Consider the following 22,641-nt stretch of genomic DNA (forward strand, 5'->3'; position numbering starts at 1 on the left):
CCACATAATTTTACCTCTAAGTTTTTTTTCCTGATCATGATCATCCTAAGATTCTCTTGAGGTCAGTTTCTTTATTCTCTTGATAATTTTAAATGGTTCCTTACTCTTTGGGCCATATTAACTATTCCATTTCAACGGGGATCTCTGTCTCTAGATCTTTGCTTATCTCCCCCCGTGTGGTTCCAATGTCTTAGTTGATGGCTAGATTGTCAAATTCAGTTCCCTTAAAACAGTTTGTATATTGTGTCCTCTTTCCCTAACTCTTTCTCCTACTTTCCTCATACCATTGCACACATGCAAAAGCTACCATCTTGTCTTGTTCAGGTTGTCTGGAGAGACTTTACAGTCTAATAAAGTATTCTCATAACAGTTTTGGAACAGAAACCAGGCATTGACATGTCATGCTTCCTTATTTTCTTCTCAAACAACATCTTATTGTCTCAAAAATAACCCACTATTTTTTAGAATGATCCCAGATTCATTAGCTCGGCCAAAAATTGGATTTCTGCCAAACTTTGTCAAGGCCTTGAGCTTAACTTTATATTTTGGGAACAGACTGACAATTACAAAAAGCTTGCAGCATTTGAATTAGATCCAATTGTTGTCAAAAACCCTTTAAAATGTAAATTCCCTTTTGAGAACTTTATCAGAAACCAAATCTCAAATTTTTAAACTTGGTAAGAACTGTAATTTACACTATCAAAATGAAACTACTTCTTTCTCATGTGTATTGATTTGTATCCAGGTTAAAAGTCCCATATGTTTATCAACACATTCTTTATCTTGGATAGTATCCTAGTTATTCAGAAGTAACTCGTTAAATTACACTGTACTTTTCACCTCTCAAAATTGTCCCAGATTCAAATAACAGTATTGTTGGGATGCAGATTTTCTTTCATATTTAATTCATCTCTTCAAAAGAGACCCTTTTTATCCATTGGAACCACCTATGCCTTTTGGTTTTTCTAGAACCCTTTGAACTTCAGGTAATTTTTTCCCTCAGAATTTAGAATACCAACTCGTATGTATCAATCAGCTTGGAAGCTGGTGATACTAGTCTGCAAGGGGATAGTGCAAAGGTTGGTTCATCTAACCCTGTTTTAGCTTTACAATGCCTTCAAATTGCGATTTTTGCCAGAAATCTCAACTCAAGCCTTATACTCAAAACTTTGGAATGTTTGAGTATACTTTTCCTTTAATCTAACATGGGACTTTTGGCTCTAATGTGTTGAATTACATGCACAAATGACAATTTAGGGAAGAAAACACATTAAAGCTCACATACAAATGCTTCCTTGCACACAAACACATATATAAAGGTATGTATTTATATTCCATGAACTTAATGACTTAAAACTCTCGTACTCTAACCAAAATTTCAAGCAGCAGTGGGGGGAATAAAGGGATCTTGGAGGCTGTACCTATAGGGACAATCAAACTGACTGAAACTCACATTTCCTCTACTCCTGCATGTCACTGCTCACTAACGCCCCTGGGGTACCCCCCTTCTCTCTCTCTCTCTCCAGCACAACAGCTCTTGTAACTTAGATCAATTCATTTTATTAAGCTATAGAAAATTCAGTAGGGGACCTTTCTGGTTCCAATCATCCTCCCACATTTTCTTGATTAATTTTGACCGTTGTTCCGCTATGAACCTCGTGATGGAGTCCATGGCTCCCCAGTCGAGTTCCATAGCACTTTCCTGTTTTCCTGATGGCATTCCATTCTTCTATTCCTGTCTGTCTCTGCACAGTTAGTTCGTGCAGCTTTGACAACTTAGTTAATCGTGGTACGTGCGGTCTACTTATTTCACCAGGGGTCTGGCTTCCCTCCGCAGCTTCAGCTATGGTTTATTTCAAACCGCAACCCGCCAGCACTGCTCTGCCTCCTATCTGTGGTAGTGGTCTGGCCTCCCTGAAGGGCTTCGGCACCACTAGCCGGCTAGTGTGGCTCTGCCTCCTACCCCAGCGCCTCCTATCCTGAGCCCTCCTCCCGATTCTTTTGATACTCGACCGGATTGTTCTCGTGTAGGCTTATTGCACTAACTATGGGTGGTATCTAAAGTATACTCACCAACTTTGCAGAGCTGTCCCGAGGATCCGATCTTAATATCCTGCCGACTATGCCAAACTGTTGTGGTACCTTTGACAAACGGACCACAGGAGGCTCAGGTACAGGTTACGATCGTTTATTCAAGCAATTGCAAGGAGAGATCCACCTCAAGCAGCTTGAGATAGCACACTGCCAGACTACAAGCATACAGCATATTTTATTTATTTTATACACTACTGATCATGTACAAGGAAAATGTTCAAATTCCAATCTTGTTAGCATATAGGCTACATCATCCATGCTCTTTCACTCTGGCAGTGACCTCTCCATCTATCTAGGCTGGGGCCATCTGTCCTTTCCTTATCTGTTGAAGAGCACACTTAATCTATGTTGTTGCCATCCGCTGACTCCAGTCAGGCTCCCAAGGCCTTTCTGTTGTTTGCAGGCCCTAAAAGTGTGCATGGTTCATCTGGTAATCTTTAACTGTTAATGTGCTAGGTAGCACCGGCTGCCTGGAGATTTTAAGTAATTCATTCCCTTTCAATAAATTCTTACTGTAACACAACCAATTTAAGATTGTCAGTTGGGCTCATAGTGTGGTGCATTTGCATGTACTGGAAGCTACATATATTAATACACAGATCCCTGTTCTTCACAGACAGGAAGAAGATGTACACATATTGTGCTTGTTTCAGCTAAACAAAATAAGTGACATCCATTTGCTAACTCATTCCTTAGGACATTGCATTGACGAAGCAGGGTCAAGTTGCTGGGTTTAAATTTCAAACAATGCTTGACAGTTAACTGCCCATCACCATTGCTGGTGCATTCTCCATGGAAACGCCTCTACCAATCAGAGTCCACTTGCCAACCAATCAGCACTCTGTTCGCAGACAGTATAAATTGCTGTCTTCCCTCCCTAAATTGGTATTCTTGCGGTGTCCTGAAAAGTGCAAGACGAAAATCTTTGACATGTCTGTTTTTTCAGCAATATGTGAGTGTCTGAGAAGGGAAAGAATATTGTGTGTGTGGGTGTGTAAGAGAAAGCTTGAGTGAAATGAATCATGTTTGAGAGAAAGTGTGAGTCTGTGTCTGCCAGAGAAATATTTTGTATGTTGCGTGTGTGTGTGTAAGAGAGAGAGAGAGAGAATGTTTGTATGAGTGTGTGTCTGCTAGATAAATTGTGTGAGTGTTGGTGTAAATGTTTGTATGTTATAGAAACCATGTAAGTGCCAGTGTGGAAATAATTTGATAATGATGTAATTACAATCTCCCATCACTGGAGGTGCTGCAACGCCTGTTGCGAATCAGTAACCACCATGGACCTCCAACCCTTTCCCTCATTCCCCCATCCCTTCCACACCCCAACAGCATTCCCACCCCCCATCATTAAACGTTCTTCAGCATCGGCACGGCCAGGGCACCGAGAAGGAAGAGGCCATCCTGGGGTCTCAGTGACGAGACGCTTGAACGACTGATGTTCCAGTTCTTCTCTCCGGCGTGTCTTTTGATCGAAAGGTGGCGTTAAATAGAGGCTTCTCTCCACAGCACAACCTTCTCCACTTGAAGGTGTCACTGGCGAATGAATAGATCAAGGGGTCCAGGCAGCTGTTGAGGCTGGTCAGGGCCATGGTGACTCGCCGGGCCGAGTAGGTGAACTGGATGAGTTTGCAGGTGGATAGCAACTTGATGCGCCTGAGGGTGTGGACGAGTTGGATGAGGTGATAAGGGACAAAGCAAATGATGAAGACCACCAGCACCAGTAGCACCATACGGAGGGCTTTCCTCTTCACCATATGCACCGTGTCTATGCCGGTTTTGTGTTCCAGTAGCTTTCTGGCAATGAGGGGGTAGCAGATTATGATCACCGCTAAGGGGATGAAGAACCCAATGACTGCAGCGGCGATGCTGATCCCAGAGATGCGCCGATTCCAGGACCTTGAAGAGAAATTCTCCAGGCAGGCGGTCTTGCCATTGGGAAACTTGCTGGTCAGAGGCCCTTTGATGGTCAAGTAGAGAAGGCTGGCGGCCAGAAGCAGCCAGATGAGGCAGCAAATGACGATGCGATAGCGAGGCCTACGGAGGTGCAGTGATTTGATGGGATGGACCACGGCGATGTACCGATCCACGCAGATGCAAGTGAGGAACAAAGTGCTGCCGTACATGTTGGCAAAGAATAGGGAGCCGGTGATTTTACACGCCAGCTCCCCGAAGACCCAGTCATTCTCCAAGACATGATAGGCAACTTTGAATGGAAGAGTTGTGGCAAAGATGAGGTCTATCACGGCCAGGTTGACCATGAACACATCAGAGGGAGAGAAAGCGCCCTTCTTCCTGAAGAGATACCAGAGCACACAGCAGTTGGACACTGTGCCAAAGATGAACACAACACTGTAAACCACGGGAAACATGATGTACTGGAAGTTGGCACTGACTTTGCAGTCACGTGTGTTGTTGGCATCTGTGAGGTTGGCACTGCCTGAAGATTCAATGCTGGGTGGAACCGATATGTAGGAACTCCATCCCGAGGACCAGCCCCTCTGTGTAAGAGTGAAGTCAACTTCAGGTGTCAATCCTGTCGGGTCGACCATGGTGAAGAATCTGAAATTGTAACAAGATGTAGTGATGGGGGGGTTAGAATGTTTGGGTTTGCGGTTTATTCCACCAACACTTCTTTCTCAGGCTGCTAGATGGCATTGGCCTCAGTCTACATGCTGCATTTTTAGAATCTTTACATTATCAGAGCTGTCTTCCATTTGGAATGGAAAACTAGCCTCTTTAAACAATATCCTTAGTAAATAAGAGTCCTTTTGATGCAACATTAGAAACAGGAAATGCTGGAATTGCCCAACAGACTGTCCAGAGAGCAGACCATTTAGCGGTGTGGATTCTGTGTCAAGTTTTCGACAGAATAATTCGCCCACAGCCTATCTGGGCTCATATGGATGGCCCAAGAGTGGGATTGATGCGTGTTTATTAGGTCAGGATATTTAGGGATAAGAAGTAACTTCAGTTAAATGTTGTAGGGTTTCTTTTTCTCTCTCTCTCTTCACACACAAACGCTAAGGATCAAGCTGTAGTTATTTTCTAATGCATCCTTGATGGGCTGTTATTTAAATTTTTCAAATCAGATGGTGAACATAATATCATTTTTGTGTTGCATTAATTTATTGTGCTAAAGGCTTTTGAATCAGTTCCTTAGCCCTTGTTTCTTATCAATGTATTTGTCAGCACTATGCTCACAAAGAAATCGCAGAAATGGTGTAAGTTAGAAATTGGTGACAGTGGGTATTCAGGGCTAGAGGAAAGAGGGATGTTTCTTTGCCTCTACTAATGTTTCCTGTAATCTTCAGACTGTACTGTTCTCCAGCGTTTCTGTGTTTATTGCAAGTTAATATGTAGAAAGCAACAATCTCAAAAGTATTAATAAACTACATAAAACATTGGTTCAACTAGGGTGTTATGCCCAGTTCAGAGCACCATACTTTTGGAAGGATGTGAATGCATGACAGAGAGTGCAGAAAAGATTCATGAGATTGGTTCCAAGAATGAGGAACTTGAGTTACGTGGACAAGCTGGGGCAGTTTTCATTGGACAATTGAAGATTAAGAGGGTATTTGACAGAAGTGATTACAATCATGAGGGGTCTGGACAGAGTAGATAGGCAGAAACTATTCCTGCTGCCGAAAGGGTCTAGAACCAGAGGACACTTATTCAAGGCGATTTGCAAAAGAAGCAATGATGACATGAACACAAATGTTGTTATACCACAAATAATTAGGATCCGCAATGCTTTGCCTGAGAGTGTGGTGGAAGCAGATTTAAATGGAATTGGATAACTACCTTAAGAGAATCAAAAAGACAGAGCCGGGTTAAGAGGCAAATGCACAAAAGTGGGACTCGGTGAGTTGTTCCCGCAGAGGGTCAACATGTACACAACGGCTGAATGGCCTCCTTCAGGCTGTAACCATTCCATGCACCTATGATACTATACAAATATTCTGCACTCAGATATGGCAGAGCAGGTTGTGTATGTTTACAGACAGAGTAATACTGGACAGAGTGAATACGTCTGCAGTAGAGGGCTCCATCTTGAATCTCTCCAGCTCAGAGTCATTAAACTACAGTGTGAGTTGGAGACAGCCTGAACACCTAGGGTAGGGATATAAGCACCTGGACAGTGTTCTCCAACTCTCAGACATGCCTCACAGAGCGGCGCAGTATCAGGACAGAGTTGGTGTGGCCATTAGTGTAAAGAGTACGGGAAGCTCAAGTTACATCGAGAACGAGCATCCACAGAAACCAATCATATCCAACATATACAACGTGCTTCCTACCTGTGAGAATATGGGTAAAGCAATCAGGACAACCATAATGAGGACTATGGTACCTTGGAGCAGGATATTGTCCAAACGTGGTAGCAGGAGGAACAAGAGGAAGAATTGAAGAGTAATATGGTAGCTATTGGAGATACAATGAGGGGATGGATAGCGTCTTTTGTAAGCAGGATTGAGAGCCTCACATTGTATGTTGTCTACTTGGCGCCAGAGTGAGGGACATCTCTGACCGAGATGAAAAGATATTGAAGAGGGAAAGGGAGGTTTAGCAGTTGTGAGCAATGTGAGAAGCGACAACATAGGGGAGAATAGGCAAGAGGTGTTGCTGGGAGAGTGGAGCGGCTAAAATTGGGGATGCACAAGAGACCAGGCTTAGAGGAGCGCAGATATCTTGGAGGTTCATAGGGCTAGAGAAGCTCACAGAGATAGGGAAGAGCGAAAATGTGAAAATGGATGAACATTTTAAAACCAATGCACTGTCAGAGCTGGAGAAAGTGCAGGTCAACACAGGAGTGAACAGTGAAAGGGTCTCGCTGCGAGTTAGGATAGGGGCAGCAGAGTTTTCCACCCACCGTCACCGGCCTTCCCGTCATCCGCCTAATTCTGAAGTTTTGGGATTCCCTCCCTAACCCTCTCTTTCTAATTCTAAGACCATTTAAGAACAGGGGAGTGGAACTAATTGGACTGCTGTTTTAAAATTCCAGAATAGGCAAGTGAAACCATTTGGTTTCGTTTTGATATGTGCATATCTATGAATTCCACCTCCTTTTGGTCACCTGTCCAAATGTACCTTTCGTGGATTGGTGTCAATTTGTTTTCCTAATTACCCTCCTGCGGGGTACGTGGAGCAATTTACTAGGTTGAAGTTGGTTTATATGAATTGTCAAACAGCACTCACTGGCAGGACTCAGCTCACAGTCAGAAGGCCTGATATCGATGCACCACTCCTGAGATTTGTACTGATGCTGCCACCTTGGGGGCAGAATCAGACAATCACGCAATCTCAGAATTTTTACAGCGCCGAAGGAGGCCATTCGGCCCATCCACTCTTCACTGGCTATGTGGGAGTGCCGAGGGAGGGAATGGAAGAAGGACCTTGCATACGCTTGCGAACTCTGAAAGCATCCCAAACACACTCCACAGCCAGTGCAGTATCACTAACGTGTGTCACTGTTGTAATGTAGAAAAAAAATAGTAGCAGTCATTTCGCACACAGCAAGATCCCACAAACCGCAATGAATCAAACCGCTTTTAGGCATTGGTTGAAAGATACACATTGGTCAGGGGATTGGGAGAGGTTAGCTCAGTGACAGTGCAGGATGAAAAGGCACATGGTAGTTATGGAAGGCCCGTGATTCGGACCTCTCCTCTACCGGAGTAATTGAGCCATGGAGTCAGAGTATAATACAGCGCAGACGGAGACCATTCGACCCATCAATTCTGTGCCGGCTTTTTGGAAAAGCTGGTTCCACTCTCCACCCCCACCCTCCCCACCCCTCTTTCCACATGATCCTACATTTATTTTTCCGGTTCAGGTATTTATCCAATTTCTTTCTGAAAGCTACAGATTAAATCTGTACCCACCACCATATCAGACAGTGCATTCGAAGCACCAGATGTGAAAGGCTTGCTTGGAGTGTCATTCAGGGATATTTCGCGCCTACCTTCTATCAGCAACAGCCTTCTTAAAACTCACTTGCTAAGGTTTGTGCTTGACGATGAGGCTCGACTGCATTGGAAGAGGTTCAATGTTGGGGTGGGGCTTCCCTGGAAATTTGAGCTACAGGCCTGGGTTATACCACAGAATGGGTGACGAGCGGGGTGGTTAAACACCGAGGAGGGGCTAAAATTCCAGGCGGGGATGGTGGGAGCAGGGTGGTGGGGTGGTCAATCTCCCAGGACGGGGGTAATCTAATAGCAGCGGTCAGTGTCGAGGGAACAATTATTATCCCAGTTGGATTAATTCTACAATTGCAGCTAATGATTCAGGAAGCATTCCAAACTGCGGGGAACATGCTGCCCCAGAGCAAGTAAATGTCCCAGCATGGGTAGGGTCCCAGGAAATGCGAATACGTAAGGAGGGGTGCTAAAATCCCAGAAAGAGTTACTGTCACCGGACAGTATAGGAGTTCATTCCTTCAGGGGAGTTGGTGACCCAGGAGGGGTGCGTGTTTCGGGAACTATTCATGTGAAGGGGCATTTAGTGCCCCAGTTTGTGTAAATGATCTAGGGGAGGTTCGTGTTCCGCAAGGGGGCACTGTCCCCAACAGTTGTTAATGTTGCAGGAGGGGTTAGTGTCCCTGGGGGAATTAACATGACAGAAATGCTTAGCTTCCGAGGAAAGGGTAATTCCCTGAAGCTGTGCCAGTGCCCCAGGACAGGCTCGGGATGAATATCCAGGAAGTACCAACGTCACAACAAATGATCCAGAAGAGGTTTGCACCCCAGTGACCAGGCTAATGTTGGGATGCTCCAGATATGGGTAATAATTTTGGAAAAACTGATGCCCCAGTGAGAGTTTAATGCCTGGGGCTGGATGAGCGTGCCAGGAATTTTAGTATCCCGCCAGGGGTCAGTGTCGCAGGAGTGTTCAATGTTCCAAAGGGAGTTAACGCAACAATGAGTTGAGTGTCCCAGAAGTGCGAATGGCCGAGAAGAGTTGGTGCCTGAGCGAGTTGGTGTCTCTGGGCGAGATATGTTTAAGGTTTAGGGATGGGTTAATTTCCGAGGGGGATCAGGTTCCAGGAGGAATTAATGGAATTTGAGGGGTTAATGTCCCAGCAGGGTTTGGTATCACAACTGACCTTGAAACCTCAAAGGGGGATAATGTCTTTGCAGGGGTTAGTGTCTAAGACGTGGAATTATGAAGTCATAAAACGATACACTACTGCAAGTGACCATTCAGTTTTTCGTGCTTGCATTGTCTCTTTGGTTGTTATCCAATAAATCTTACTCTCCTGTTTTTCACTATATCTCGGCGTTTTTCCCTTCTTATGTTTATAGAATTCCATTTTTATGTTCTATAGAATCTGTTTCGACCATTCTTGGAGGCAGTGCATTCCAGATCACATTGGCATGTAATCCCTGTTTACCGACAAACCCGCCATTGGAAACAGTTTCTCCTCAGTTAGTCTACTTAAACCATCCATGCTTTTGGATACATCCATTAGGTCCCTTGTTAACTTTCTCTTGCTCAAAGGACAGCAGCCTCAGATTCGCCAAATCCCCATGTGTTAGTGTCCCGGGAAGGGTTAACATCCCAGGAGGGATTAATAGTGGCTCGTGCCCCAGGGAGCGTTAAAGTCTTGAAAGTTGTTAACATCCCAGCAAGTGTTACTATTCCCGAAAAGAATTAACCTTCCAGAACAGGTTAATGTTCCAGGAGGGGAGTGAAGTTCCGGGGATGTGGACGGGCCAAAGACACAGAAGGGATTAATGTTCCCGAGACGTTATTGTCCTAAGAGGGGTTTATATTTCAGGGGGGCTCAATGTCCAACAATGAGATAATGCTAGGAGAGGAGTTAATGTTCTAAGAGAGGTTAGTGATGTGGAGGGTTAATATCCGGGGATGGGCTCATGTCTGAGGAGAGCTGGTACCTTGCGAGTGATCAATGTCCTGTGTAAACTTACCAGCTCTCAGTATCACAGGTGGAGAGTATTTCACGAGTGGTTCTTGTCCCAGGCGGAGTTAGTGTTTCCGGGTGTGGCGTGGCTTAATATTCTCGGGATAGCCCCGAGAAGTGTTAATATCCTGGAAAACCCCTCCCTGGGTTAGGTAACCCACGGGTCTGGTAATTTATTAAAGTCCCAACAGCGATTAACGCCCCTGAGGTGTGACTGTCCCGGGGAGGCTCAGGTCTGAGGAAGAGTTAATCCCATCGTAGGGTTTGCTCCTGAGAAGGCTGAGTGCCCTGAGATGAGGCAATTCCTGTGCGCTGGGCGTCAAGGTGGAGAGATTGTCCATCCTCTGGATTGCCAGTATCGGTTCGGCAGAGACACGCAGAAAGGTAGAGTTGTGCAGCCAAAGCAGACTCCGATACCTGAAATTTCCCGGCCCCTCTCAGGGATCTTTCAACCGCGCTCTTCATACTCCGTGTATTCTAACTAATATATTTCTTAACATATTTATTAATTATTATAATTACATTATCTTAATTAATATATTTATTAATATATCATAACGGAAACGAGAATACAAGGATTGCCCCGTAATCGGGAAGAATTCGGTGGAGATGAACCCGGCCCTTGTAACTCAGATCCATTCGCTCACATACCACAGGACAGCTCCAAGCCTATTCTTTCAATCTCTCTCTCTCTCTCTGTGTGTCTCTCTTTCCCTGTATCTTTGTCCTCCCCTTGTCTCTTTCTGTTCCTTTTTCTGTTTTTTTCCCGCTTTCTCTCTGTTTCAGTTTTTTCTCTGTCGTTATCTCTCTTTCTGCTACCTCTCCCTCTCTCCACCTCTTTCTCTTTCTCTATTTCTTTCCCTCTCTTTTCTTCAGCGTGCCTCACGCCCTATTTCTTCCTCCATGGCTTATCTCTCTCCTTATTCCACTTTCTGTCCTCTCTCTTTGTCTCTCATCTTGCTCTCATTTTTATTTGTTCTCTATCTTTCTCTCTATGTATTCTTTTTCTATCTATACCTTTTCCCTCTTGCTTCCTCTCTCTGTCTCTTTCCCTTTATCCCTGTAAATATGTCCTTCTCTCCCTTCTCTTCATTACACCTCATACAGCCATAGAGTGCTGAGGGCACAGAAGGAGGCCATTCACCTCATCGAGTCCACGTTGATCCTCTGCAGAACAATCCAGTCCGCCAAGTTTCCGTGCTTTATCTCCTCAGCCCCCTACGAGTTTATTTCCCTCAAGTAGCCATCCATTTTCCTATTGAAATAATTGATCATCTCCGCTTCCAAAATCCTCACAGGTAGCGAATTCCAGGGCATTACCTGGGAAAAGATTTATCCCACATCGGTCCTGCATCACTCACCCAAAACGTGAAAATCTATGTCCACAAGCCCCTGTACGATAAACTAATTGGACCAGCTTATCTTCGCCTTCCTTATCTAGACCTATCATAATCTTGTCCGCCTGTACCAAAGCTCTCCTCAACCTCCATAAGACCATAAGACCATAAGACATAGGAGCAGAAATTAGGCCATTTGGCCCATCATGTCTGCTCCGCCATTCAATCATGGCTAATAAGTTTCTCAACCCCATTCTCCCGCCTTCTCCCCGTAACCTTTGATCCCCTTACCAGTCAAGAACCTATCTATCTTGGTCTTAAATGCACTCAATGACCTGGCCTCCACAGCCTTCAGTGACAATGAGTTCCATAGATTCACCACTCTCTGGCGAAGGAAGTCTCTCCTCATCTCTGTTCTAAAAGGTCTTCCCTTTACTCTGAGGCTGTGCCCTCGGGTCCTAGTTTCTCCTACTAATGGAAACATCTTCCCCACGTCCACTCTATCCAGGCCCTTCAGTATTCTGTAAGTTTCAATCAGATCCCCCCGCATCCTTCTAAACTTCATCGTGTATAGACCCAGAGTCCTCAAATGTTCCTCATATGTTAAGCGTTTCATTCCTGGGATCGTTCTCGTGAACCTCCTCTGGACCCTCTCCAGGGCCAGAACATCCTTCCTGAGATACGGGGCCCAAAATTGCTCACAATATTCTAAATTGGTCTGACCAGAGCCTTATTAAAGCCTCAGCAGCACATTCCTGCTTTTATTTGCTCCAAAGAGAACAGCAGCTACTCCAACCTAACCTCGCAGCTAAAATCCTGCATGCCCGAAATCTTTCTGCTCAGTTACCTCTCAAGAAACCTCACAGGCTTCCGAAAGTGTGGTGACCAGAACTAGACACATTACTCTAGTTCTGGCCTAGCCAGAGCTTTACAAATGTTCAGCAATAACTTCACTGGTACTTTTGTACTCAACATTTAAAATTATGAAGCCCCCACCCAAAATGTTTTGCTGACTACTCCCTCAATATGTCCTGACACCATCAAGGATCTGTACGCATGAACCTCCAGGCCTCTCTGTTCCACAGTCTTCAAAAGTGTGTCATTAACATTAGATTGCCTCTCAATTTCTCTTCTGTCAGAATACATCACAACCCTGTTTTCTATATTAAATTCCATTTGCCACTTGTCCGTCCATTCTGCCAGCCTATGTCCTGTTTCAGTGGATTGATATCATCCTCACTGTTTGCCACATCACCACGTTTGCTGTCAGCAGCACATTTTGGAATTTTGCTCTATTCCAAAACCCAAGTCTTTTATACATATCCAAAAAGAATTGAATCTAGAAATGACCCTAAAGCAAAACCACTGTCTATCACCCTCCTGTATGAAAAAGAACCATTTAGCATGACTCACTCTTATCTGTCCTTCACCCATTCTTTTTATCAAAGATGACACTGACCCTCCTATGTCATGAGCCTCGATTTTGTTAATCTCACTTTTATGTGGCGCTTTGTGAAAAGCTTTCTTAAGATCCATTTGGAAAACATTCATTACATTCCCTTCATCAACCTTCCCCATTACTTCCTAAAAATGCCAAGCATGATCTGGCTTTTACAAATCTGTGCTGCTTTTTCTTAATAAACCCAAACCTCTAAGTATTTATCGATTTTTTCTTATTCATTCTTGGGTTGTGGGTGTCCCTGGCACGCCAGCATTTATTGCCCATCCCTAATTTCCCTTGAGAAGATGGTGGTCCGCTGCCTTCTTGAACTGCTGCAGTCCATGCAGTGTAGGTACACCCACAGTGCTGTTAGGGAGGGAATTCCAGGATTTTGACCCAGCGACAGTGAAGTAATGGCGATATAGCTGCACCATCAGCATGGTGTGTGGCTTGAATGGTGACTTGTGGGTGGTGGTGTTTCCAGGCGTCTGCTTCTCTTACCCTTCTAGACAATAGAGTTTACAGGTTTGGAAAGTGCTGTTGAAGGAGCCTTTGTGAGTTCCTGCAGTGCACCTTGTAGATGGTACATGCTGCTACTACTGTGCATTGGTGGTGGAGGGAGTGAATGTTTTCATCGGCCGATGGGGTGCTGAACAAACAGGCTGCTTGGTCCTGAATGGTGTCGAGCTTCTTGAGTGTTGTTGGAGCTGCATTCATCCAGGCAAGTGGGAAATATTCCATCACTCCTGACTTGTGCCTTGTAGATGGCGTTTTGGGAGTCAGGAGGTGAGTTCCTCGCCTCAGGATAGCCAGCCTTTGACCTGCTCTTGTAGCCATGCCATTTACATCGCCTTGCAGTTCAGTTTCTGGTCAATGGTAACCCCCAGGATGTTGATATTGGGAGATTCAGTGACGGTAATGCCATTGAATGTCAATTATTTTTCTCATTATTGTTCTTAAAATCTATTTTTTCATGCAGAAAGCTGGCATGGGCCTCAGAATCTCCTTCTTTGTTGTAAACATTCTATGATACTGTGTTTCTATGAAACCTTGGAGCTCCGCTATTATTCTGGTGAAATGCTGATGCACCCTTCCAAGGCCATTATATCCCTTTGAATGTCTATATGCATAACATCCAACGTCCATCGACCTCTCCATTTCTTCAAAAAACTTCATCAAAAAACTCAGCCAAGCTGATCAAACATGCTTTGAGTCCAAGATCTTTCATTGATTAGCACACATTTTATCAAGTGAAAATTAATTCTGTATCATAATATTGTCTTTAAAAGTGTTCCCACAACAGACCTTAGGCTGGCTGGCCTGTGGTATCCAGGTTAATCTCTGTCCCCTTTTTCGCAAAGCTGTGTAACTTTTGCAACCCTCCAGCACTTTTTACCACCCCGATAGCTAAGGAGGATTGTAAGACTGTGGCCAGAGCTTCAACTATCTCCATATTTACTTTTGTCAGTAAATTAGAATGCATTCCTCCACCATTTCCGCCAACTGCAGCATGATGCCACCATCAAACACATCTTTCCCTTCCCTCCCCTGTCAGCATTCTGGAGGGATCGTTCCCTCCAAGATACCTGGCCCACTCCTCTATCACCCCCAACACCTCATCCCCTTCCCACTGCACCTTTCCATGCGCTCTCCGGATGTTACAGCCCACCCCTTTACCTCCTCCCTCCTCACTATCCAAAGCCCCAAACACTCCTTCCAGGTGAAGCAGCAATTTACTTGTGCTTATTCCAATTTAGTATACGATATTCTCTGCTCACAACACGGCCTCCTCTTCTTTGGGAAGACCAAGCGCAGAATGGATGAGCTGCTTTGTGGAACACTTTCACTCAGTCTGCAAGCATGACTCAGACCCTGGTCACTTGCCATTTCAATTCACCATTTTTCTCTCATGCCCACATTTCTTCCTTGGCCTGCTACGATATTCCAGTGAAACCCACGCAAACTGGAGAAACAGCACCTCATCTTCCAATTAGGCATTGTATGGACTTTCGGACTCAACATAGAATCACAGAAGTGTTAAAGTATAGGAGGAGGCCACTCGGCCCTTCACATCTGCATCGGCTCTCTGAGCATTTTAACTTAGTGCTAATCTCCTGCTTTTTCCCCGTAACCCTGCACATTGTTTCTATTCAAATAATCATTCAATGTCCTCTTGAATGCCTCAATTGAACCTGCCTCCACCACACTTCCAGGCAGTGCATTCCAAACCCTTACTGCTCGCTGCATGAAAAAGTTTTTTCTCACCTTGCATTTGCTTCTTTTGCAAAACACTTTAAAACTGTGCCCTATGGTTACCAATCCGTTTAGGAGCGGGGACAATTTCTCCCTCTCTACTCTGTCCAGACCCCTCATGATTTTGAAAACTTCTATCAAGTCTTCTATCAGCCTTCTTTTCTCCAAGGAAAGCAATCCCAACTCCTCCAATCTTTCCTCATAACAGAAGTGTCTCATCCCTGGAACCATTCTCGTAAACCTCTTCTGCACTCTCTCCAACGTGTTCACATCCTTCTTATAGTGTGGCACCCAGCACTGTACACAATAGTTCAGCTGAGGTATAACAAGTGTCTTATGTAAGTTCATCATAACCTGAAGCCTAGAATACTGTATGCTTTAGAAACAGCTCTCCCTACCTGCCCTGCCATATTTAATGACTTATGTACATATACACCCAGGACTTTCTGCTCCTGCACATCCTTTAGAATATTATCCTTTATTTTATACTGTCTCTCCATGTTCTTTGTACCAAAGTGTATCACCTCACACTTCTCTGCATTGAACTTCATCTGCCACCTATCTGCCCACTCCACCAATGTGTCAATGTCCTTTTGAAGTTCTCACAGTTTACAATTCTCCCAAGTTTTGTGTCGTCTGCAAACTTTAAAATTGACCTCTGCACATCAAGATCTAGACCATTTATATATATCAGGAAAAGTAAGGGCCCCAATTCTGACCCCTGGGGAACCCCACTACAAACCTTCTTCCAGCCAGAAAAATACCCATTAACCATTACTCTCTGTTTCCTATCCCTCAGCCACTTTTGTATCCACATTGCTACTGCCCCTTTTATTCCATGAACTATAAATATCCTCACAAGTGTGGCGCAGTATCAAAATGCCTTTGGAAAGTCCATAATACACATCAACTGCCTTGCCCTCATCAACTATCTCTGTTACCTCTTCAAAAAACTCTAGAAAGTTAGTTAGACACGATTTTCCCTTAACAAATCCATGCTGACTCTTCCGAATCAATCCACATTTTTCCATGTCACTATTAATTCTATTTCGAATAATTGTTTCTAGAAGTTTCCCCACCGCCGAAGTTAAAGCGACTGCTCTGTAATTGAAAGGCAGATCATTGCAACCATTTTTGAACAAGGGTGTAATGTTTGCAATTCTCCAGTCCTCAGGCACCTCCCCTGAACATTGAAAGGTTATTGCCAGTGCATCTGCAATTTCCACTCTCACGTCCCTCAATATTCTTTGATGCATCTCATCCGGTCCCAGTGCCTTATCAACTTTAAGTACCGACTGCTTATCCAATATCTCCTCCTTATCAATTTTAAACACTTCTAGTGACTAAGTTTCCTCCTCTGTCACCATGGCCTGGGCAGCATCTGCCTCGTAGGTAAAGACAGATGAAAAGTATTTATTTAACATCTCAGCCATGCCTCTTGCCTCTATGCATAAATTTCCTTTATGGTCCCTAATCGGACTTATTCCTCCTTTTACCATCCTTTCACTACTGATGTGCTTATAAAATACTTTGAATTTCCTTTTATGTTAGCTGCCAGTCTTTTTTCATAATCTCTCTTTGCTTCTCATGCATGCTTTTTCACATCTCTTCAGCTTGGTTCTCAATTGTATTTGCTGTCTGACACCTGTCATAAGCACACTTTTTCTTCTTTAACTTAATTTCTATCTCCTTTGTCACCCAGGGAGCTCTGGATTTGTTTGTCCTACCCTTCCCTTTTGAGGGAACATACCTTGACTGTGCCCAAACCATCTCTTCTTTGCAGGTAGCCCATTGTTCAGCTACTGTTTTTCTCACCAACCTTTGGTTCCAGTCTATCCGGCCCAGCTCTGTTCTTGCCCATTGAAGTCTGTTCTCTGCCAGTTGATTATTCTTACTCTGGATTGACCAATGTCATTTTCCACCATCATCCTAAACCTTATGATACAATGATCACTGTCCCCTAAATATTTCCACACTATCACTTGATTTACTTGGTCCACCTCATTCTCAACGACCAGGTCTAGCAGTGCCTCCTTTCTTGTTGGCCTGGGCACATACTGCTGTAGGAAATTCTCCTGAGCACAATTTATGAATGCTTATCCCTCACTGCCCCTTACACTACCACTAGTCCAGTCTATATACGGGTAATTAAAGTCCCCTATTATAACTAGTCAATGATGTTTACACCTCTCTGTAAGTTCCTTGCAGATTTGTTCCTCTATATCCTTTCCACTGCCTCAAGGTCTATATATTACATCGAGCAATGTAATTGCACCTTCTTATTCCTTAGATACAGCCAAATCAATTCTGTCCTTGAACCGTCTGACGCCTCTTTCTCCAGTACTGCAATACTCTCCTTAACCTCCTCCTTTTTTCCCTTTCTTTTCTTTTCTGAACATTGAGTTCAACAACTTCAGACCATGAACATTGTCCTCCATTTTATTTTTTGCAACTGCCAGTTTGTAACTTGTTTTCATGCTTTTACTTGCAGACAGCGCTGACGTTTATTCTGCTATTAACACCTACTTTGGATTAATACTTTGTTTCCTTACTACTACCATTATCACTCCCTCTGCCTTGTGTTCAATGACATCTTTGCCATTTAATCTCCCCCAACTTCTAACCTATGCCCAACGTTCTCTTTTGCTGCACCAAACCCCTCCCATTTTTTAAAAACAGGATCAAACCCATCACATTTCTACCTCTTCAGTTCGGAAGAGCAGCCAGTGGGTTTGAAACGTTAACTCTGTTTCCCTCTTCACAGATGCTGCCAGACTTGCTAAGCTTTTCCAGCACTTTCTGCTTTTATTTCAGATCTCAAGCATCCGCAGTATTTTTGCTTTTATATGAGAGCGTATTCCATCCAGCCTAAGTGACTTTTTTACTTTAAACGTTACCAGCCGTTTAAGTATTTCCCCTCTATCTATTGTCAGCCTATCCAATTTCTCTCCCGCCTTTTCAATTGTGACAGTGGTGGCACCATCTTCCTTAATGAAGGCAAATGCAAAGCATTCATTTAGAACCCCAGCCACCCTGGCTCCAGCCACGCTCTCTGCCTCCAGCCACCCTGGCTCCAGCCACTCTGCCTCCAGCCACCCTGGCTCCAGCCACGCTCTCTGCCTCCAGCCACCCTGGCTCCAGCCACGCTCTCTGCCTCCAGCCACCCTGGCTCCAGCCACTCTGCCTCCAGCCACCCTGGCTCCAGCCACGCTCTCTGCCTCCAGCCACCCTGGCTCCAGCCACGCTCTCTGCCTCCAGCCACCCTGGCTCCAGCCACTCTGCCTCCAGCCACGCTCTCTTCCTCCAGCCACGCCCTCTGCATCCCGCCACGCACTCTGCCTCCCCCACGCCCTCTGCCATCAGCCATGCCCTCTGCTCCCAGCCGCGCCCTCTGCTTCCAGCCACGCCCTCTGACTCTAGCCACGCCCTCTGCCTCCAGCCACGCCCTCTGCCTCCAGCCACGCCCTCTTCCTCCAGCCACGCCCTCTGCCTCCAGCCACGCCCTCTGCCTCCAGCCACGCCCTCTTCCTCCAGCCACGCCCTCTGCCTCCAGCCACGCCCTCTGCATCCCGCCACGCACTCTGCCTCCCCCACGCCCTCTGCCATCAGCCACGCCCTCTGCCATCAGCCACATCCTCTGCCATCAGCCGCGCCCTCTGCCATCAGCCACGCCCTCTGCCATCAGCCGCGCCCTCTGCCATCAGCCACGCCCTCTGCCATCAGCTGCGCCCTCTGCCATCAGCCACGCCCTCTGCCATCAGCCGCGCCCACTGCCATCAGCCGCGCCCTCTGCCATCAGCCGCGCCCTCTGCCATCAGCCGCGCCCACTGCCATCAGCCGCACCCTCTGCCATCAGCCGCGCCCTCTGCCATCAGCCGTGCCCCCTGCCGTCAGCCGCGCCCTCTGCCATCAGCCGCACCCTCTGCCTCCAGCCACGCCTCCTGGCTCCATGGGGAGTTTTCCTGTTTTGGTCCGAGTTCAGTTCCACCCGTTAAACCTTTTGCTTTATTTTTATGTAACCCACCGATTTAGTCTCATACCCTCTGTGCCTCTTGTTCATGTTCTCTCTTCTGTACCTTTTGTATTCAGCTTGAGTTTTTTTTTGCCGTTTTGCGAAAGTGACCTTCATTGAGGGCGTCCTTCACTGTTAGAGTTTGGTATAGTTCACTCTCTCTATCTTTGGTCATCCAGGGAACTCGAATTTTGGATTCGCTTCCTCTTCCTCTGGTGATCGTTTGTCTCACCTGAGCTCGGACTGTTTCTCCTTCCCCTCTGCTCATCTACCATTAATCCCGTCAATATGTAATTCATCTCCACCTGGGCCACATTCATTTTCAACTCTCTGAAAATAGATTCTGGTCCTGTCTGTCACTCAAACAGCCAGAAACCGGCCACCCCTTCACAATTCCATTAAGTTTATTCTTGAAAGACCCTTGCTTCAAAAAAATACTGTAAAAACTGCAGACCAAAAATGAATAAAGAGAAGGGATAATAAAACAAACAATATTGTGTACAAGATTATGAGGGGCACGGACAGGGTGGATAGGGAACAGCTGTTTCCCTTAGCTGAAGGGTCAGTCACGAGGGGACATAAGTTCGAGATGAGGGGCAGGAGCTTTAGGGGGGATGTGAGGAAAATCTTTTTTACCCAGAGGGTGGTGAGGGTCTGGAATGCACTGCCTGGGAGGGTGGTGGAGGCGGGTTGCCTCACATTCTTTAAAAAGTACCTGGATGAGCACTTGGCACGCCAGGGCATTCAAGGCTATTGGTCAATTGCTGGTAAATGGGACTAGTTAGGTAAGTCAGGTGTTTCTCACGTGTAGGTGTGGACTCGATGGGCCGAAGGGCCTCTTCTGCACTGTGATTCTGTGAATAAACCAACTGGCTGTAGTCAGCACCTGGTCAGGAGCGGAACGAGTGGGTTATCTTATGAGGAAAGGTTGGTCAGACTGGGCTTGTTTGCACTGGAGTTTCGAGAGTGAGGGGTGACTTGACTGAAGCATATAAGATCCTGAATGGCCCTGACAAGGTGGACGTGGAAAGCATGTTCATCTGGTGGGTGAGTTCAGAGCTAGGTGTGGGGGACTGTTTTAAAATTAGGGGTCACCCTTTTAGGACAGAGATGAGGAGAAATTTATTCTCTCAGAGAGTTGTGCTACTTTGGAACCCTCTGCCTCAGAAGGTGGTGGAGGCGAAATCATTGGATATTTTTAAAGCAGAGGTAGATAGATTCTTGTTAGGCAAGGGAATCAAAGGGGAGATGGGAATGTGGAATTCGAAACACAAACAGATCAGCCATGATCTTAATCAATGGCGGAACAGGCTTGAGGGACCGAATGACCTACTTCTACTCCTAGTCCTTATGTTTCTTATCTTTAAAATCTTGTGCGGGAGTTTTGAGCTGAAAGGCTGCTGTATAACTTGGTGATATCGTTTCCTTGCAGTTGCTGACTGATTTGTTGGGAACTGGTGCTGTTGCAGTCAGAATTGCTAAACTATTATTGGGGGTGACGCAGTCATTCTGAATGTTCATGATATATTTTTCAGCTTATTTCTATAACATCTTCGTAATACCAATCATGTGGCAAACAGCTAGTCACCACTTCCCGTTTCCTAATTTTGGCATTTGCAATTTTGACAACGAATGAATTACGGGAAGGTCAGTTACCCCTGACAGTGAGATTGATTTAACTTAGTTGCATCATTCTGAAACTGGAGGATAACATCTAATTGAGCCACCCATGCAGGGCCCAAGTTTTATGGGGGTGGGGGTGGGGGAGGGGCGGGGGCATTCCTTACATTTATTCGTGAACGTTTCTGGTTTAAAACTTTCCCCCAAAAAACCGTACTGGAAAGGTGAGCTGCTCGCGGTCGGACAAGGTGTTGCCCACTACCAAGCGGACACGTTCGTGAACAATGGGGAAAATTGCTCTCCTAAACCAATCATCCACTGGTATCTTGGGGAGGCAGTGGTATTGTCACTGCACTGGTAATACAGAGACCCAGGGTAATACTCTGGGGACCCGGGTTTGAATCCCACCACGGCAGATGGTGGAACTTCAATTGAATTAAAAAAATCTGGAATTAACAGTCTGAGGATGACCATGAAACCATTGCTGATTGTCGTAAAAACCCATTTGAATGACTAATGTCCTTTGGGGAAGGACATCTGCTGTCCTTACCTGGTCTGGCCTACATGGGACTCCAGACCCACAGCAATGTGGTTGACTCTCAAATGCCCTCTGAACAAGGGCAATTACAGATGGGCAATAAATGCTGGCCCAGCCAGCGACCTCCTCATCTCATGGACATGTAAAAAAAAAACCTTCCAGAACTTTCTTCAGGCAATTTAGTGTTTTTCCAAGTTCTGCTCCCTTTCCAAGTGGCACAGTAAATTGTGCACAGCAAGCTCCCACAAAAAGCAACGACATAATGACGAGAGTCATTTATCTTATAGTGAGGTTGGACATATGAGACACTAAAATAGATTTACTGACCTGGAACCCGGAGGTTTCAGTTCTTGACCCTGCTCAGTTGATTTGATTGTTGAATCTCTGAAGTCTTTTCCTCTCTTCGTCTATCTGTCTGACTGTGTTTTTGGCTGTGCCTCTGTCCAACTCTCTCTCTCTCTCTTTTCTCTTTCTAACTGCCTTGCTCACTATTATTTTCTCTGTCTCTCAATCTCTCTGTATCCACCTCTCCCGGGCTCTCTCTCTCTCTCTGTGCCTCTGTCTGCTTTTTATAAGAGTTCCTGTGTTTGAACTTCCTGCTACATAATTGAATAATTGTCCCAGTTGAGCAAGTTCCTGTTCTGTAAAGCTTCCACCCCTAATTGCTCTTGAGAGGCTGGTGGTGAATCTTCTTTTTGAGTAGATTGAGTTGCTTGTTGCTTGTTAGACCATTTCAGATTAATTCCAACTCACACTGCCATGGTCTGGAGAAACGTATAAGCCAGGCTGGGTAAAGACAACATCTTTCCTTTGCTAAATAATATAAGGGAATACGACGGAACTTTTACAGAAGTCCACTAGTTATACTGTTACTCTTACTGTTACTAGATTTTTAGTTCCGATTTATTTCATTAACTGAATGCAAATTCCCCAAATGCCGTCTTGGGATTTGAACTAATGTCTCCAAATCATTCATCCAAGCCTGTCGATTGCTAGTCCAGTAACATTACCAACATCACAGTATCACAGTATCTTTACAGTGCAGATAGTGGCCATTCGGCCCATTGAGTTTGCACTGGCTCAGTGAAAGAACACCCCACCTAGTCCCACTCCCTTGCCTCATCCCCGTAACTTTTTGCACATTCTCTCTTTTCAGGAAGCAATCCAATTCCCTTTTGAATATCTTGATCGAACCTGACTCCACCGCCCTTTCAGGAAGTTTGTTCCAGACTCCAACCACCCTCTGGGTGAAGATGTTGCCTCACATCACATTTACTCATTTTGCCAATTATTTGGAATCTGTGCGCTTTAGTTCTTGATGTTCTCTTGAGTGGGAACAGTTTCTCACTATTTACCCTGTCCATACCCCTCAGGAGCTTGAATACCTCTACCAAGTCTCCTCTCAGCCTTCTTTTCTCCAAGGAAAAT

At 45.3% G+C, this 22,641-nt stretch overlaps 1 protein-coding gene across 1 annotated transcript; it reads right to left on the reverse strand.

The window, feature by feature from the left end:
- Nucleotides 1-2,174: 2,174 nt before the first annotated feature.
- LOC144671734 (lysophosphatidic acid receptor 6-like) lies at nucleotides 2,175-21,780 on the reverse strand. Its single transcript, XM_078533742.1, has 2 exons — nucleotides 21,541-21,780; nucleotides 2,175-4,653 (listed from the first exon to the last, which is right to left on the reverse strand). Exon 2 carries the CDS (start codon nucleotides 4,641-4,643, stop codon nucleotides 3,504-3,506), a length of 1,140 nt encoding a protein of 379 aa, XP_078389868.1. The 5' UTR covers nucleotides 4,644-4,653; nucleotides 21,541-21,780; the 3' UTR covers nucleotides 2,175-3,503.
- Nucleotides 21,781-22,641: the final 861 nt, after the last annotated feature.

This window comes from Cetorhinus maximus, chromosome 34 (genome assembly GCF_964194155.1).
Source record: "Cetorhinus maximus chromosome 34, sCetMax3.hap1.1, whole genome shotgun sequence".
NCBI lineage: Eukaryota > Metazoa > Chordata > Chondrichthyes > Lamniformes > Cetorhinidae > Cetorhinus > Cetorhinus maximus.